The sequence below is a fragment of the Motacilla alba genome, chromosome 4 (assembly GCF_015832195.1).
Source record: "Motacilla alba alba isolate MOTALB_02 chromosome 4, Motacilla_alba_V1.0_pri, whole genome shotgun sequence".
NCBI classification, from domain to species: Eukaryota; Metazoa; Chordata; class Aves; order Passeriformes; family Motacillidae; genus Motacilla; species Motacilla alba.
In genome coordinates this window covers 47,640,749-47,660,380 of record NC_052019.1, presented here as the reverse complement: position 1 = coordinate 47,660,380, position 19,632 = coordinate 47,640,749, and the positions used below count along the sequence as shown (strand labels likewise).

The window sequence follows — 19,632 nt, the reverse complement described above, 5'->3', positions numbered from 1 at the left end:
TTGCTTGGGCTGCTTTTCTTTTCCCACAAAAATTCACTTAAGAACTTTTCTCCAAGTAAGCTGTGGTGCTGCCCAACATTTGTTGAAAATACATGCTTTTACAAGTTTCAATTTTTACCTTATGTAATAAGGCATGGGAATAGCTTGGCTTATTTCAGGAGTTTCATGTAGACTTTGTATTTGTGGGGAAACTGTACTTGAGCTGCTGCCAGTGGCTTTAAAGGGAGATGACTGAGTTCTAATTTGTATGATATTGTAAAAGGTTCTAAATGCAAAAAAGCATTAAAAACACATTTCAAATTCCCAGATTTATTCTAATCCATATCTGGACCACTTCTGGATTACAAAAAAAGAACTGGAAAGGGACTGTTTCCCAGCTGGACCAAACAACATTTTGGAGAGCAGCTAAACCTGTATAGTTTGATCAGACAATTATAGTCTGGCTAACATTTCAGACTGCTCACATTTAATTCCACAGAAGTTTACACAGTTTAAGGTTTTTTCTGCTCTTGTTTTCAGATTCCACAGAAGTAAATAATCCAGATTTGAAAAATAAATGTCTGTGAGCAAACTAGACATATTTTTAGTGATTTTGAAAGAAGACTTGGCAAAGCATCTAATTTGACCTTAACTTAAAAAGGGATCCACTAAGTTCCATTAAGTGTAGACATTCTGTGCATTCACTTGAATGGCTCAGGAATTTCAGCAAAGCATTTTATAAATGTGGTTTTGTTTTTAATTTTTGAAATAAAATATGAAACCATCATTTTTCTAAGGATTTATCTTCCATTACAAAATCCTTTCTTTTTGTATAAGGTGTGTTGTTGCATTTTGAGCTCTTTGTAAAGCTCTTTAATAATGATTGCACTGGTACAAAGTACTGTCTTGACTGAATTCTCTCTCTTTTTAGTCAGGGTTTAGATTTGTACTTAAGCTAATGAAATACATGTTTAGCATGCCAAAATATTACAAACCAAAAAGCAAATTATTATTTTTCATTAACTCATTCTGAAGTCAGTTTTCTAAAGCCATTTTCCCTTAATAGCTTGGTATACTTCCAGTCTACACAAACATATCACTCTCAGAGTGCCAGTCACGGAAAACCATGCACTGCATTTGTCATGTAAAAACACCAACCCCTGGCAGAAAATCAGGAATAATACACAAAGAAAAGTATTAGTGACTAATTTCACAATCACGCCAGAAGGTAGCAGGGAACAAAGCTGTAGTATATTTGCTTTCAAGATGTGTTTGTTGTCACCTCCAAGACATGAGGGAGACCTGCCCTTTGTCACAGCAAAGCGCTCCTTGTGCGCTGCTGGAGCACCCAGTGCAACCTGTCCTGTCTCTCCAGATCGAGTACGAACACAGAGCCCCCGAGTGCCGCCTGGGTCTGAAGGAAGGTCGCCCATTCTCAGGGGTCACTGCCTGCCTCGACTTCTGCGCTCATGCTCACAGAGACTTGCACAATATGCAAAACGGGAGCACTCTGGTAAGTCTGGGATGTGTAACAGCCTCCTCACTCCAGCACTCAGCCCCTGGATTTCATTCATTATCTCCTCTCGGTTTAAATTTATACTGCATAACACAGATCGGTAAAAAAAACCCATTAGGCAGTAACTGAGCTAAGTTACTACCCCCTACACATTTTTCTTTCAAATGAATGAGACTTATGGTGTATTAAAGAAAGGTTTAACACAGACCTGGTAAAAGAGGAACTGTGGAGACAATGGAAAGAAGGTCCCAGCAGCACTGAAATGCCTGTTTCAGTGTTCCTGGCACAAAACAGTTCATATTTATCTTCCTGAATCCCTCCTTTTTCTAAAAACTTTGGATTATATCTTCTAATAAAATAAAAGTAGAAACAAGTAATTTCTTTCTGAGAGAGTTTTGGAAAATTTGGAATTTATTCCTGCTTTGGATGAGCAGAAAGTCTGTAATGTATCCTTGACTCCTCAGTTCTGATTTCTGGTAGGTACAGCAGCAGTTCTGTAGAAGATACTAGAAAAGCAAGCTGGTTTTGGATGTGTATTGGATTATTTCTGTGACAAAACAGTTGGGCCAAACATAGGAAAAAATACTCTTAAGGCTGTAGTTAGAAGCAGCTCCCAAGATTCACAGTGCAGCTCTTACTATGACCAAGGAGAGTATCTGCCATTTTAATTCAAACTGAATTTTTCCTGTTTCCAGGGTCTGACTTAATTCACAAGTTAATCACCACCAACACAACGTATATTTCCAGCTGAGCTTTCTTCCCAAAGCTGGGACAATGATTTTGCTGCAGAATATGTCCCTATCAGCACCTTTTTTCCACAATGATCCTCCCAGTACCTGTTGTAGCTAGAACTAATGAAACAGGCTTGCTGCAGTAACTCCCCTAAATCTTGTTATTAACACTACAGTTGCACTGTAAAGGGGGTGTGAAGTACAACACCAGTGTGTTATATTGCACACTCTCTCTAATAGGTACTCATATAGTACTCATAATAGTACTCATGTACTGTAGTGAAAGAATCTTTAGGTGAGTACAAAGTCCCAGATTCCACTGCTTCAGCTCTCTGGCCAAGATACAATGCATCACAGAGCTTATTTCACATGAGAGTAATCCCAAACAATACTGTTAATTTCAGCACAAGTAAAAGAAATAGATATCTATGCACCTTCTGTTTCTTTTAACATTGTCCAACAAAGTAATGGAAGAAATTACATTTGCAGGCTTGTTGTGATATGCAAAAATTGCATGGAAACTTACAGTTTACAAAGAGCTTGCCAGATGCCAGTGCTGACAGTGTCAGGGCATAATGCAGAGGTAGAGTTTCAGATCTCTAATACACTTTTCTAACAGGTTTGCACACTGACTAGAGAAGACAATCGTGAAATTGGCCAAACACCAGAAGATGAGCAGCTCCACGTGCTCCCATTATACAAAGTCTCTGATGTGGATGAGTTTGGAAGCACTGAGGGCCAGGAGGAGAAGAAAAGGAATGGCAGCATCCAGGTCCTTACCTCCTTTCGACGAAAAGTACGGATGTTAGCAGAGCCCGTTAAGACCTGTCGGCAAAGGAAGCTGGAAGCAAAGAAAGCAGCTGCAGAAAAGCTTTCCTCCTTGGAGAATGGGTCTAGCAAAGCTGAGAGAGAGAAGTCTGCTGCAGCACGCAACAAGCAAGGCACCTCTGAAGCAGCAGGTCACACAAAGCAGCTGGCAGGTAAACACAGGAATCTGAGCGGGGTCAGCAGTGGTAAGCATCCTACAAATCAGGGCCAGTTATAATCAGCCTCAAGAAAACCATTATTTTCAGCCCAAGAATGTACTGAAGTAAAAAGGCAAGAGATTTCTTGAAAGCGAATATCAATATTATATAAATACTAGAGTGCCAAATTTGGTACAACTCCAGAGAAGAAAAAATAAAGAAAGGTTGCAATGAGAAATCCTTTACTGTTGGATAGGTAACACTTGTAGAAATCTAGAAACAAACTCTGCTTGCCATCCAGCGTATTGTAAAGTATCTTTAAAGGACTAGTAGTGCTAGAAGACATGAAGAGAAGTTGTGGTGCTACTGCCAAAGAATGACCTACGCATCACTCAATGTCGGCCACTGTTACAGAGGACCTCCTAATTTCAGGAGATACAAGCATAACCTCTTCACCACTATTTATACTCTCTGCCAAAAGCAGAGCAGGTTTTCCATAGTGGAGTAAGAGTTTATGGCACTTCTCAGCAGCAGATTTGAGAGTCCTGAGCAAAGGAGTTACTGAGAACTGTTTTATTGTTGCAGCAGTTTTCCTAGAGAGGAAAAAAGCGATACATCCAGGGCCACCCAGAAGGTCACTGAAATACCTATGAATAGAAGTCAGCTGTCCCATGACCCAGGCAAGGGTTGTGACCATTAAATGACGCCATTGCTCTTTAATGAATGTTATTTTTGCTCTTATGCCTTTAGTTAATCTCACTTATTACTGCACTGCTCTGTCTACCAGTGAATGTTGGTTTTAACATACTGCTAGGGACATATCTTGGAGTCAGTTCTTTTCATGTAGATGAGAAGAATTATTTATTCTTGGGGAAAAGAAAGTCACTTTGTGCACAGCTGTTTGGGCGCACTTTGATGCTCCATTTCATGGGCTACTTAAAAGATGATTCAACTCTTTGGATTTTGTGCATGTGACTCTGAACAGACTGCACTGTCCTCTTTTCCCCACTGCCACTAGCATCTGATCTCATTGGACACATGCCAAAAAGGAAGAGTAGCCTTAGTATTTATTCAGCTTCTTAAAGGATGGTGTTTGAGATATGAGAAAGGGAGTATCTGTTAATGAATCTACTTTTCTTAGAAATTTCATATAAAGTATGTAATTTATTGGGTGGTTGGTTGGTTTGGGGCCTTTTTTTAAAAAGCCTGTTTGTTGTGTGGTTGTTTGTTTTTTCCTTTTTACATCTACAGATCTTTTACGTCTTTCAGGACCAGCCACACAACAACAGCAGCAGCAGCAGCAGCATCCACAGCGCTCTCTCCCTAACAACCCTCAATCAAATCCCATTAACTCTTACTCGGGTTCAGGTTCTGCAAATCTCTATGGAAGGTTGCCTAATCCAGCCAATGCTTATCCAAACTCTTCATACACTTCAGATCCATATGGAGGGTCCAATCCTGTGAGCCTCTATCCAACCTCATCACAGTCTGCGGGGTCTTATTTGAATTCTTCCAGTCCCATGAACCCTTATTCAGGATCTTTAAGTCAAAATAACCAATATCCCCCCTACCAATGCAATGGAAACATAGCTATGGACAACTGCCCCTCTTACTTGGGCTCCTACTCTACCCAGCATCAGCACATGGACCTGTATAGTTGCCAGAGCCAAGACCATATGTCTAAACTAAGTCTACCACCCATTCAAACATTATACCAGCATAGGTTTGGGAATAACCAGAGTTTTGGTCCCAAGTACTTGAATTATGGAAACCAAAATATGCAGGTAGAGTCTTTCAGTAATTGCACCATCAGACCAAATTTACACCACGTAGGGTCATTTTCCTCTTACTCAACCCATGAGGCCAATGGCCATTTTATGGAGGCTGCCTCAAGGTTAAAATCTAATCTGAGTAATCCAAGCATGGATTACACCTCCATGAGTAAAACAGGTGAACATCATCACATGCAACCCCCTCCACATTTATCACATGACTACCATTCTGCTCCAACTGTGTTTAGTGGTCCCCCTAATTCATTGCATCTCCAAAATAAGGATAATGAAATTATTTCACATGCAGTTAATGGTTTGTCTAACATGCTTCCAGGTCAAAACCATGACAGGACTACTCCCCAGGGTGGTTTAGATAAAACTGACGTGCTGAATCCAGAAAAAGCAGAGGATCCCGATGAAGTCTGGTCAGATAGTGAGCAGAACTTTCTGGATCCAGAAATTGGAGGAGTGGCAGTTGCTCCATCTCATGGGTCAATTCTCATAGAGTGCGCAAAACGCGAGCTCCACGCAACGACTCCCTTAAAAAATCCCAACAGGAACCATCCCACCAGAATATCCCTTGTATTTTACCAGCACAAGAGCATGAATGAGCCAAAACACGGTCTGGCTCTGTGGGAGGCAAAGATGGCTGAGAAGGCAAGAGAGAAAGAAGAGGAATGCGAGAAGTATGGCCCAGACTACGTGCCTCAGAAATCCTACGGCAAAAAAGCCAAGCGGGAGCCTGCGGAGCCCCACGAGCCCTCTGAGCCAACGTACCTGCGCTTCATCAAGTCCCTGGCACAAAGGACACTGTCGGTCACCACGGACTCCACCGTCACCACATCTCCATATGCCTTTACACGGGTTACAGGGCCTTACAACCGATATATCTGACTTCACACCTTGGTTGGTTACCTCATTTGAAAAAACACCTTGTCACTAGGGTAGTAGTGCTTTAGGTTTCGTGGAAGGCAAGGGTGGAGAAGAAAACAGTGTTTTTACGGAGCTCATCGGTGGAAAAAGCCTCGGCACACCAGCAAAAAGAGGTAAATCTCACTAGAGCACTTGTTTTCCACTGATTTTTAAGTGGTCACAGATGGCATGTAGGAAACAGACCAAAGCATCCTATGCAAAAAAAATTTCGAAAACAGAAGAAGAAAATAAAAGGAAAGATAAAAGGAGAGAACACAACAAAAAAAGTGTTTCACAATTGACATTGGAAAACACTGGCTCTATTACTGAAAGAGATAATCTGCAAATGGATTTTTTTTTTTCTTACAGTTTTTTCTCATCTGTGGCCACTGCTAATGTCATCAAGTTTGCATAGTCATGGAACAGGAGCAAAAACAACCCTAAAAAATAATACTGTAGTATTACAACTGCAGGAATCTTAAAATAACATCTGGTGCTGAATCTATGATGTACTGAAATACTGGAATTATGGCTTTTTAACATGCAGTTTTTACTGTAATCTTAATAGTATTTTGATTTTATTTAACAAAGTAGGTAAGACAAATAGACAGCAAAACACTGAATTTGTTTGAATATTCTAAAACCATGGTGCTATCCAAGAGAATGGTGTCTTTATTTTATCAGTGAAACAGTTAATGCCTTTATAACAAAATGTCAATGATATAGTCAAACGTTCTTCAGCAACAGGGAGGACCTTTTCATTCATGTATGTATTGAAGTTACCTGGTGTTAAAATAAGCTTACTTTTTAACATATGGGAATTACAAAGACCTCTGGATTTTGCTCATCCAGTCAAGTCCTAGAAAAGGACAATAAAATAGAGAAAGAGAGATATTTTTTTTAAATAGTGTTTCAAAAGCACTTTGTCTACCTAAGCTTGGCAACTTGAACAATGCTAAGGTACTAAGACATTAAAAAAAAAAAAAAAAAAAAAAAGAAGAGTTTACTTTGATTTTAAAATGCAAAGATAATTTTTTTAAACTAAAAAAGCTTTTAAATACTTTTGGTTTAGCCATGCATCAGCTAGTGGGCTACGTATCCATTTTTAATACAGTCAGTTATGGTAAAAATGGGGCTTACTGGATATAAGGGAATAATTTAGTACACAAAACACATTTTTTTCTGGTGCTCATCTCACACAGCTATACTGTAAACTGTTTTCTACAATTATTATGACAAGTTCATTGCTCAAATATGTACAGTTTTAAGGAAACAATTTTATATTAACCACAGGTAATAATTAGCAGCATGCAACAGACTACACCTAGTTAGCTTGGGCTTCTGCTGTTTCTAGAGATCTGTGTGCTCCCACTATGGAATGGCAGAACTGCTTTTGTGTTGATAATTATGTACATTGTGGTGCAAGTCATTTCTCGGTGCAAGTGGCCTCTTTTCCAGAAAGACTGAGCAGACCGATGCCTACACAAGATGAATGAAACAGGGTTAGTTCTGTGCGATTCCGTTGATTAATAGAAAAAAAAATAGGCAGCTGGCTTGCTGTGGTGGTTTTAAATCATTAATTTCTATTAAAAAATTTAAAAAGCAGGAGAGTTGTATAGTAAATTAAATTGTAAACAAAACTTTTTTTAACGCAATGCTTTAGTATTTTAGTACTGTAAAAATATTAAATCTATATATATTTGGGTTTTGAGCTGAATTCACATCATGGTGCTACTCAGCCTGCTACAAATATATCATAATGTGAGCTAAAAATACATTAAAAGGTTTGAGTGATGTTCCTACTTGTCATATACCTCAACACTAGTTTGGCAATAGGATATTGAACTGAGTGTGAAAGTTTATATATTGTATACCATCTTTTTCCCCCAACAGCCTTTGAAAAAAAACAAACAAAAAAAAACCTAAACAAAAAACTCTCAATACTTGACATTTTAGCAAGTATAACTTGAACTTCAACTTTTTTTTTTTTTTTTGGTTCTAAAAATTCAGGGATATTTCAGCTCATGTTCTCCTATGCCAACGTGTCACCTATGTGTATGTAAAGCTGTTGTAGGTTAAATATATTATTCTTGGGTTTTTTGTTTTGTTTCTTTTTTCAGGGATTTAATGTTTTTCTTTTGAATCCCTTCTCTTATTTTTCTTGTACATGTATTGTGTAACTAAAACTAATTTTGTAAATTTGTTAGCTCTTTTTATTGTAACAGAAGTGTTTAAGAGATTTAGAATGTTTTGACTGTTTCAAATGATTAAACAAAAAGAAAGTAGAATGCACTGAGCTGATTAAAGGGAAAAATGTAAGGCAGGGGTTTGGCAAGTGACTGTTTGCTAGAGTTGTTCAAGTCACTCTCTAAACAAGGCTTCTTGGATACTGTAATGAATGAAATAAAATATAAAAAGGTACAGTCAGTACAAGGGCTTCCCTAAACATGCAAACCTCCATGTCCCAGCTATATCTTGTGCAATATACTGTAAGATTATGTTTGGTCAAAAGAAATTCTATCCAACAGAATCACAACCTAACTCAAGTAGATCAAAGGAGGCCTTTGGGTTTAATGGTCAAATATTTATTACGGCAATTTTGGGTTCTCAGTCTTTGACTTTATCCACTAATTGAAACAAAAGTTTCGCCTTTTTGGAAAAAAAATGATGGTTATATGTCAGATTAAGTAAATCATTATATATCTTCATCTTTTGGTGATTTTTTTTAATCCTAATTCATGCAATCCATAGTAGATGTTTGGTTAGTACGCCGTGCACCGTCATTTGCCAAACTGCTGGCAGCAGGAGCAGGAAGCTTAGTTGGAGAATCAGTTTTGTATTGTAAATACCTGAGCTGTAATTTTTGGTGTACAGAACCCTGCCTCAGTTGGAACGAATGACAAAGCAGACAGAGTTGCTTGTATAGGATTATCAGGTTGATTATAGCCATACTTGAAGATGCTTCTGAGAGTTGTCAACTTTACTTGAATGAATTTTTCATCTTGATTGACGCACAGCAGTATAAAGTTCACTTCTAAAGCTAGTGGTTAACTTGTGTAGGAAACTTTAGCAGTTTGACACTAAGGTAATGAACTTCTGTGTGCATTTTCTATGCTTATGTTCTACTTTTTTTTTTTTTTACTTTAGTTTCATTCATTTTCATGAGATGTTTGGTATGTCTATAAAAAGAATCCAAGGATGGTTATAAATACTGTAAGTATTGTAATGTAATGCAGGTTATTTGAAAGCTGTTTATTATTATATCATTCCTGATAACGCTGAGATGTGGGTGTTTTTAATAAAATTTATATTTATTTAATGCACTCTAAGTCTGTCTTGCAGAAACTTGCCTTTCCTTGTCATTTTTGCCAGCTGACAACAAAGCAGGCACCATGCTCAAACAAAGTGCATCACTAGGGACTTCAAAACAGAAAGCCTACACAGCACAGTTATTCCTAGCTCTGCTTTGACTCTTACCTCCAATAGGATGGGACACAGGCTGCTAAGGCCAGGCTACTGCTCAAAAAAAAAAAAATCTGTGTTTACAGGGAAGGAGGGAGACATTGTTATGGGCAGGAAGAGACAGTAGAGCTTTGCTGTCATTGCTGTTTTTCCATTGGTGTTTGTGTACACAAATGAATATAGCATATTCACTGTGCCAGTGCCCTCACTGCTCAAGTAACAGCCACAAATGCACACCTAGAAGAGGCAGGACAAGGGGGAGACTCTAAGCATTCATTTGTTTGTTTGGGGTATTCAGCTGTACCTGGTTAAGCATTTTTCTACTTTATTTCAAATCACTCCCAAATGGTGGGAGGCTCCAACAAATAGTATTGCGCCAGGGGAGGGCTAGATTGGATGTTAGGAAAAATTTTGTCGCCAAAAGAGTTGTAAGATTGGAAAAGGCTGTCCAGGAAAGTGGTTGACTCACCATCCCTGGAGCTACTCAAAAGACCTGTACATGTGTCACCTGGGGTCATGGTTTAGTGGTGGACTTGGCAGTGTAGGTTTACAGTTGGACTTAAAGACCTTAAGCAACTTTTCCAACCTAAATTATTCTGTGACCAAGAAAAACCCCAAAACCATTAAAGCTGAAAACCTCAGGTATAATATAAATCACAATCTACAGAAAAGCAGAAGCAGTAAGAAAGTATGTCTGAATCATTACCAGGATGTACATCCTTGGAGGCATCAGAAAAAACCTTGTTCTCCTGGTCCCTTTCTTTAACTTCAGGGGATATCAGGACTGAATTCTGAAATAACCTATTCTGTGGGAGAAGATAGGAATTGCTCTCTCCACAGTTGCAAAATGTTTCTGTGACAATAACAAGAATTCTCAAGCTTCCTTTTTTGAGAGCCTGAGTTTGTCACCAGCACTGGTCCCCCCATCCATCAACTCCACACACCTTGGAAAGCCCCCCTGCTACACACATTCAGATCACTCAGTGTCTTGGGAACGTGGTGATTTCACACTCAGCAATCTGTAATGTTCCCCCCAGCCCTCAGTGTATTCCCAGATGGGAATGTCTAAAGGCAGGCTAGCACCCTTCAGCAGCCAAGTGCTGCCCTTTTCGGTGCAAAGGTGCACTTTCCTGCATCAGCCAGCTGAACAGACAGATGCACTGGCTTTAACAAAGCTCTCTCAGCCCTTTAGCCTTTCTTGGAAAAGAATCCTGCCATTAATGAACATCCCCACTTATGCCTTTCAGCATAATTTCTTCAGTGCACTTCCAGAGACCTCGTTCCAGAGGTGCTAACATAGCACAATGTTAGCCAAGACCCAGAGAAGTCAAACCAGACCTTCCCAGGACACTTCTCCCAGGAACACAGGCTCTTCCTGAGACTTGGGTGGTTTGCTGCTGTGCCTCAGGGGGCCGTGACCACTCACTGTCACCACCCAAACCACTGGCTGTAGCCATCATACAGTGGTTACTACTGGGAATGCCCAGCTGAGCATCCAAATAACTTCTGCCTCACCTTTTCTCTTCACTTCCCTATCTGTTGTGTCATTTCCCTCCTTTTTTGTTTCAGAAAAGCTCAAATCTTAGTTTTGTTACATGCACATTGTCAACACACTTTCAAAGAGGAAATGTTTTAGAAAAGCTCAAATCTTTTCACTCAAGTAAAGCCCCAAGCAGAGGAACAGGACCTTGTATTTAAACATGAACCCTGTGGTTTACCCTGTCTCAAAACAGAGCTTATGGAAATGCACATTCTCTTGCCTTTAGGCTGTTCCCAGGAGCCAGGCTCTGCCAGCAGAGCTCTCTGTTACTTCTACACTTGTGTGACAAGTGCCACCCCAAACCTGCAAAGGCTTGCTGGTAATCCAGCAGCACTGGCACTAAAACTGGCACATATCACCTCAGCAGCAAATTAATTCTCTGCTATTTTATTGACACAGTTACATTTGTTTTTTTCCTGAAAAAGATGCATCCATCAAGTTCCTGTTACACTCAACTCTGTTTACCTAATGCAGACACAACAAATAATTTTGAGGCACATTTTGTCTCAGAAGACTGACAGTTCCACCCCCACCAACCCATGAGCCACAATGACTGCTCTCCAGGCATCACTCTGTGACACACTCTGCTTTCTAACTATGTTTATACATTAGGCAAGTCCATTTACTTTGACCTGTAAATTATTCCCTAAGTTAGCTTAATTAGGGAAAATATTGTGCTAGGAGAAATTCTTGCAGAATGTGGGAGATAAGTCAGCTCCATGTTTTATTTGCCCCACCTCTAACCAGCAAAGGGAGTATCTGCCATCAGCACAGAAAGTGCTGCTTAAAGAAACAAAAAATGCTCATTCTTAGAGGGAAGAAAAATCTTGCACCAGGGGCAGGAACGTGAGAAAGAAGGAAGAGGTGTGTTAAAGATCTACTGCTGCCCTCTCTGATGGGAGAACAGTGAAGCTGGAAGCTGCTTACTTGACTTGGATGTTGCAACATGGGGGCACTTAAGCCCCAGACAAACACCACTGCTGCTGCAGCAGAGTGGGGGCCAGAGGCCCCTGAAGGCGGGATCCCCAGATGCTAGGCCATGGAGAAGGGAATGACATACTTCCTACAACATGCTGTAAACACATCTCCAAGGCTTTTCTGTTTAGAAATCTCCTCACTGTTGACTTCGAAAGGTCCCCTTCCTCGCAAGTTTGTGAGAACAAGGCACCATTCTTTCTCCCCCAAAACCATTTTGCCCTTAGTTCAGGTGCTTGGAATACTCACAGCCTTGGCACTCAGGTCCTCCATGTCTGAACAGATTCAGATCATCATCATTCTAAAAGGCTTGAAGTACTCTGGGGTACACAAAAGAACATCCCACCAACCCCCTCCATCCCACATCACAAAGAAACACTTCCTGCCATTATATGAAGGACTGAGGGAAGCCTGCTGTTCTACTTCATTTTAAAATGAGGTTTAATCCCCAATGTTAAAACCAGTGCCACCCTCTTGTTTCATGGCCCCAGCAGAAGCAGAACATCGCTGCTGGAGGCAGCCACAGGAAGACTTGCAGGGATTCTTCTTTTACAACCCAGCCAAGCCAATCTGTGTTAACCCTCTCAAGATTTGCTTCAACTACCACACTAAATACTTTGTCTTCATAGTATTTTACACAAGGAAAACCATCCCAGGGTAGGTACATTTCCTCCTAACATCATGGCAACACAGCTGTACACTCCTAAATCACAGCAGAAAAGCCAGCCTGGCAGGAAGAGCTTGGGATTGTGGTTCAGCTTCCTTTTAGTTTCCACTGCATTAGCAATTGGAGCCTCATTGCATTTTCAGGCGTAATCATTTTCCTCTTACTTTTCTGCTCCCATTGTGATTATTTGTAAAAATGACAGCACCATTATCTTCTTGTATGCAAGGCTTCATACAGACCACTTTGGTAAAGAGATTTAACTGGAGGGGATGGCTTAAAGTGCAGTCTGCTCTGAAAAGGGCCGGGTAAAGTGGCATCCTGGGGCTCCCAGTCTGCATTTCAATTATTGCTGTAGGCCAATGTGCCTGATTTGGAAAGGGGGGGTGGCATTTCCCCCCTCCCCCCCATCTATCCCTCCCAAAACAGATGTACCAGATCTCCTCTGACTGGCCCTTCTCCCCACCTGTGTAGTCCTGGCTCTGTTGACATTTGTACAGGCACAAAGCTGGTCAGATGGCAGCAATCCAGTTATAATTAATGGGAGCAAATGGTTTGCTATAAACAGAGGAAGGGTTGGCATGGGGGAAGGTGACAGATGTCAAGCAAAGGGAAAACATCTATTAGCTGTTCCATCCTCCACTGCCACCCCAGTGCATTTGTTTTGCATGACAGCCCTTCAGTTCAGGCCCTGGTTTAAAACATCCAGACTCCAAATATTGGGTCTATTGAACATTTGCAGCATTTACAAAGCCCTCCTAAGCCAGGACACTGGAAGGGACTGTATAAGACAGAATTTTAAAACCTCAGGCTTGCCTGCTCTTCAGGAATTTATACAGTCTTATAATCAGTAACCCTTGCAAATCTCCCCTCTCTTTGTCTCTTCTGTGAATGCTCTCCATACCAGAAGCAAGCAAAGGTTTTGTCAGAAGGCTGCAGTTTGTAGGCATTTATTCTCCCAGCTCTTAAGATGAAAATGATTGCTCGTTTGCACAAAAGAATTCCAGTACCTCTGGTGCAGGATGCAACCAAGAGCAGCCTGTTTCCACCTTGGTTCAGCTCCTGCAGGAACCTTAGGCGAGCTGCAGAAACTCCTCAGCTCAGCTGCTCCAGGGAAGACAGGGACCAAGTTCACAGCACAGCGCACGTGTGTCACAGAGGACACTCTGGGCTCCTCTTGTCCACAGTGCCATGCAAGAAATACTAGCACAGAGGAAAGTCATCTCTACCAAGACAATGCTGCTGTGAGGGAATACCAGCCAAATTAAAGCAGTACAGCGAGGAGGGGGGAGTCTGACAGTTCCTGGAGCACTCAAATCGCCAGGCAGAAATCCCAGCCACATCAGGTGACAAGACAAAGGTGAGCCTCTCTCATAGGACTACCAAGACAACATTTAGATTTGCTCTCTTGGTAATTTTCCCAGCAGTAACACACTGGCATTTTACAGAAGGATTTGCATCTCAGGACTCCTAGCCCCAGCACAGGCAGAACACAGATTCCAAGTTAAATCAAACTGAAAACCAGATGTGCTTTCGACAAGGAAACCAGGTCAAGTGTAGCCACAACATTTCAGATCTCCTGCAGCTGTGCCTGTTACATGAAGAAAGCAGTGCTGCCTCCTCCTCCACCACAGTCTCTGTTGCTGCACAGCAGCAGCTGCTTCCTTGGGAAAGCCAGGCAAACATCAGTTACACATTCTCAGACTCCTCCTGGAAAAATACATTTTAAGTGCAAGGGAAAGAAGAAAACTTCACAAAGTCTGAAGAGAACAAGTTTCCATGAATCTAGCAAGTATTTCTATGTGCTCTCTTCATGCATTGGCAGTTAGGCACTAAGGAACTACCCAGATACACAGCTAAGTATACATCTCACAGAGGATGGGTCAGGCTGGAAGGGACCACAGTGGCTCATCTGGTCCAACCTCCCTGCTCAAGCAGGATCAGCCTCGAGCACATGGCACAGGAATTGCATCCAGATAGTTCTTGAGTCTCTCCAATGAGGGAGACTCCACAGCCTCTCTGGGCAATCTGTTCCAGTGCTCAGTCACCTGCACAGTAAAGAAGTTCTTCCTCATGCTCAGGTGGAACTTTCTGTGCATCAATTTCTTGTCTCTTGTCCTATTGCCCGGCACCACTGAGCAGAGCCTGGCTCCCTCCCCTTCACACCCTCCCTTCAGATGCTTAGAAACACTGAGGTCCCCTCTCTGTCATCTCTTCTCGAGGCTGAACAGATCCAGCTCCCTCTGCCTTTCCTCATAAGAGATGCTCCAGTTCCCTCATTGCCCTTGTGGCCTCTGCTGGACCCACTCCAGGAGCTCCATGTCCCTCTTGTGCTGAGGAGCCCAGAACTGGACACAGCACTCCAGATGTGCCTCACCACGGCTGAGCAGAGGGGCAGGATCACATCCCTCAACCAGCTGGCAGTGCTCTTCCCAAAGCACCCCAGGATGCCATTGGCCTTCTTGGCCACAAGGACACTGCTGGCTCAGGGAAGGCTTGTTGTCCACCAGGACACCCAGGTCCTTCTCTACAGAGCTGCTTCCAGCAGGTCAGCCCCCAGCCTGTGCTGGTGCCTGGGGTTATTCTTCCCTATGCATATGGTCAGGTACAGCTGACATTTAACTAGCTGGGAATATTAGAAGACACTTCCTTCCTCTTCCTAAGAAAGCAGCTTGCTGACAATTGATAGTCACAAGTTGCATGTGGCTGTTAAGTTACACTGTGAAGATCTTTCTACAGAGAAAGCCACGGATTGTCACTCTAGGTTAGGAGTGTTATACTTGGGCTGATAAACAAATCAAAGGTTTGCTGCATATATGGGGCCTGCCTGCTTGCCTCTAAAGCACAGACCAAGCAGTCAACAGACACTCTTCGATCCATGGAAGGTCCTGCTGCTAGCAAGTATTCCCTAACAACTCCTGCAAAAGAGCAAACAAAGTGCTTGCCTGCTCAGTTAACACTGATCAATCAACTACAGTTAAGAAGAGAGATTACACATTACACAATCTCTTGCCACAGAGGCTGGAAAGATATCTCTTACCTACCACACACACAAACATCTCCCAAAATGCAGCTGGGTTCCTGTTAGGAGGCATGGTTGCTGTTGTTAAATGACTGCCAGAAGAGATTCAAGCCTTCAGTGCAGGGGAAAGAGCATTAGTCCAAGACATGCACCTCCTTGAGGAAGGGGATTCCTCCTGCCACTCAACCCAAATTATAATAATGCATGAGCTGGGCCAGAGGGAGAGAACTGCCTAAGGGGAAGCATGACTCTGTAGTATGGGAATGAAGAGCTTTGCTGCCTATTCTCATTTCTGCTTATGGATGTGATGTTAATATTAAACAGTGCATTAAAAGACAGCGCTCAGAAATGGCACTTGACCCCTGCCTTCCTCTTCACAGGCAAGCACCTTCCCCTGTAGGCTCTCTCCTTTCCTAGCTACAATTTAAAAGCAGTCAAAACAGAGGTGTGATGCTTGTCAGGAGCTTGGCTCCCCCGAGCAATGAGTCTACTTTGATCACAACTTTGGCAAAGAAACTCTTCATTTTGGGGTCAGGTCACATTTCCCTATGAGCTGTGCTGTGGGACTCCCATTCCAAGCAGTCCTGAGTGGGCATGAACAGAAAATCCAGCTGGTCACAGATGTCAGGGAGGTTCCTCACCTCCAAGGGTAAGTAGGGACTGACCAGGGAATAGACAGACTACAATCTGGATTTCAGCATCTAAACTCTGCTTAGAACCTACTTTAGATATCCAAGCCCCTAAAATCAGTTTCTAGGTCACAGCTGACTTCCAAAAGGTTCTGCTCCAAACCACATGGGAATGTTACAGCAATAAACATATTATCAATTTAAGTGTTCAGATACTGTGTAACAGCACCTGATTTCTGTATGCTTGAATGGGGTGAGCTCAACTGCTTTTTTTCTGTTAATGTTAACTTTCTTTTTTTCCTGCTTTAAACTTCCACTCTTATGAGGTAAGACCTATCAAAACACTTATCTTTTCCTCATCTTTGCTTTAAAAGTACCTCCTTTAGAGAACTGTTCTATTGTCAAGCAGTTTATTTAAAAAAAAAAAAAAAAAAAAAAGAAAAAGAGTGGGTGAGGGAGAATGAATGAAAGAGACAGCTTTCTGTAAAATCTTCTAGCTCATGGAGTCCACCTCAAAGCAGGTATAGAAGAGAATAGCTGCTCAGTGTGCGTGTAAAATTGTTTTACTAAATGTGGAAGGCAAAGCATTGATTCAGTCTCACAGACACAAGAAGTTAGGATTGCACAGAGCTGCCATTAGTACTCTTGCTGCTGTGAAATCTGAAAGGAGTGGAACGGCCACTTGCTCAGAGGCCAACATAAAGGCAATGAAGGAAGCCAAAATTACTCTTCTGAATTTCCTCTCACTGCTGCTATAATTGGGCACCCCAAGGTATTTTCTTCTTGTCACAATGCTGAGCAGTCAAACCCATCACTGCATACATAGTAGGCAGCACAAAACTGCCAGCTTTTTCATAGATTTTTATGATCAAATATTTCACTATGACCCATAAAATCCTATGTGCATCATCAAAAGATGGGAAAGATGTCGAACAAAAAAAAAAAACAAAACAAAATACTAAAAAAAAAACCCAGAAACAGAGATGCAGATGTAGTTACTGCTTTTTCTCCAGTAAAAGTCCATACAAAATGGTTTCCTTTCCAATTTCAATCACATCAAGTACTGGTGAGGGGAAAAAAAACCAAACACCATTGGCCAGAATCAACTTTCAGCTGGAGAAATGCCACACAATTCAGCAACCATGCTTGCAGTTGCCTCAACAGCCAGAGCAGTGTAACAGGACTGGCTCTCAGCACTACAGGTACACTGTATTCCCTTGCTTGGAAATAACAGCATGAAACACTAAACAAAGCAGCCCCCTGTGCAAACTTTACCAGCTTGCAGTGAACTGCCCCAAATGTCAAGCTGAAAAGTGCATCTTGCCACCGGTTGACAGCTCTACAGGCAGAAAGGCCCTATCCCAACTCGTCAGCAGTGACCTCGAAGAGCTGATGGGGACTGCAAATGGCTCTGGGGCAAAAGGTGTCTTCTACTCAAATGCATTCTTTGGCCCATTGGGGTGAGATAATTAGAGGTGAAGACACTGAAATTCTCTTCCTTGAGTGTAAATCCATGTGTGCAGAAAGCAAAACCCCCCATCACTGCGGCTGAAGGGCCATTAACTTTAGAGCTGGACTTGATGATCACTGTGGGTCCCTTCCAACTCGGATCATTATGCAAAAGAATGAAACGAATCTTGAAGTCTATAGAAAATATGTGGCCAAATACACTACAAACTCTGGAACCTTAAAAGCTTTCAAGCTGTGCATGCTGAAAACCTTGGAAAGCCACCTGATTATTGGAATATAAACAGGTACTTCAACTTCTTTTTAACAACTCACATTAACTAGCCAACACTCAGCTGGCCACTTTGAGAAGTATTTGAGTGCAGACTCACTGTGGATCTGACTACAGTAACATCCATTTCCATACTTATTGAAACATTTTTTTTCTTCCCCTAGTTGTAACTGGGGGAAGAAATCTGTAATTTGTAAATTTACAAAGTAAATATTTTTTAAACAATTTTTGATTGCTCACAAAACAGTCCAGATATATTCCAAAACTTAGGTTTTGCAGTGTAAGTAGTAGAGATTTTGGGAAATGGTTATGAAATGCAGAGCTTTCTCAGAGCCTTGCTTTACAGGGCTGAGCTCAGAGAGTGAGAGCTGTTTCAGACAGTGCTGCCCAGACCCTCTTGCCTTCTTAAGATCCAAGAAACCCTCACAACAGCCTAGTTTTCCAAAGGTCCTTCCCAAAAGGCAATTCATAAAGTTTGAGAGCACTAAGATGACAGTGGATATGGGACTTGCAGGAAAGCTCAAGGCAAGACAATGCAGCCATTCTGCAGAGTGCTGCAGAATAACCACGAAGGTGTAAGAACTGACATGGAAGGGAGTGAACTGCGCTCACCCTTGGCCATCAGTCAGCAGTACAACAACCGGGCAGAGTTTGCACAACTCCAGGCAGGCTCACCACAGTTTTTACTCCAAGATGCACACAAGCTACACAGAACCAGAAGCATCATCTGGTAACTGCTACCAATCACAATAAGATGTGGACTGGGGATTTCTGAGTGGATCATAGGTGACAGAGGAAAGACTGGCTTAAAAGAAAGAAGCAGCATTTTCCTTTATCTCATTCCATATTCTCCTTATAGAAAAGAAAAAAAAAATTACCAGAAGTAGTGAAAAACAGCACAATTCTAGCACAACACAGAAAGAGGAAGGAGAGGGAGTAAAGTCTGAGGAGATAAACTGTGACTGTTTTTTGCTGTGGATGTGATTTCACCATTGTTACAAGCTGCAGGAGTCAGGCTGAGACAAAGAGGATCATTCACACTGCAAAGACAACCTCCTGAGTGTCCAGTTTCTCCATGGGCCTCCATAAGCAGGGACCTGAACACAAACCATGACCAGACAGCACTACCTACAGAGCAGCCCCTGGGAACTGAGCTCTGTGCATCCATGGGAATGGCAGAGAAACTGATCCTGGCAGCCAGAATTCAGTTTTCAGAGCTGCAGCATGGGACTACCAGGACGTCAATAAAAACCACAAAAACCTCTCAATTTTATGCAGGACTCTGGGAGTTTCTGCAGCTTGCAAATTCCATCAGGGATTTTGAAGATTTCCTTCTTTGCATCCATTTTCAGGTGCTGAAGAAATCTATTCGTACAACAGGCTGGAAACAGATTTCTCCTAACAGAGAAGGAGGGTCTATAGTAAGCACTATTTCCAAAGCTGTTACTTCTGCTTGGGACACCCAGACTTTTATGCATCAGTTACAAGACCTCTTACATCATCTAAGAAATCCTGCTTTCCTCATCCCTCAATAGTCTCAGACCTTTAAACCTCACTGCACTGTGACTGCAGCTTTGCAGGAGCCTTTCAGAGATGTCCCCTCTTCTACCAGGATGACCACTCTAACTCAACAGCATCAGCTGGTAAAGAAATTTTAAGAGCAAAAATAAAAAGCCATTCTGAGAACTATTAGGTGAATTCTATTTGCCATTGTGCTATATCTGTTC

The 19,632-nt window shown here is 41.9% G+C and overlaps 1 protein-coding gene across 3 annotated transcripts in view; it reads left to right on the top strand.

Annotated features, from left to right (window-relative positions):
- The window catches only part of TET2 (tet methylcytosine dioxygenase 2), a 71,574-nt gene extending 62,376 nt beyond the window's left edge, over positions 1 to 9,198 (top strand). Inside the window, exons 8-10 of one of the 3 annotated variants that reach the window (XM_038134366.1) lie at positions 1,355 to 1,492; positions 2,846 to 3,206; positions 5,298 to 9,198. In XM_038134366.1, the coding sequence (XP_037990294.1) occupies positions 1,355 to 1,492; positions 2,846 to 3,206; positions 5,298 to 5,857 (1,059 nt within the window). In that variant the 3' untranslated portion in view covers positions 5,858 to 9,198. Of the gene's footprint in view, positions 1 to 1,354; positions 1,493 to 2,845; positions 3,207 to 4,442 lie in introns of all 3 variants that reach the window. The other 2 variants (XM_038134365.1, XM_038134364.1) reach the window with 2 other exon arrangements.
- Positions 9,199 to 19,632: the final 10,434 nt, after the last annotated feature.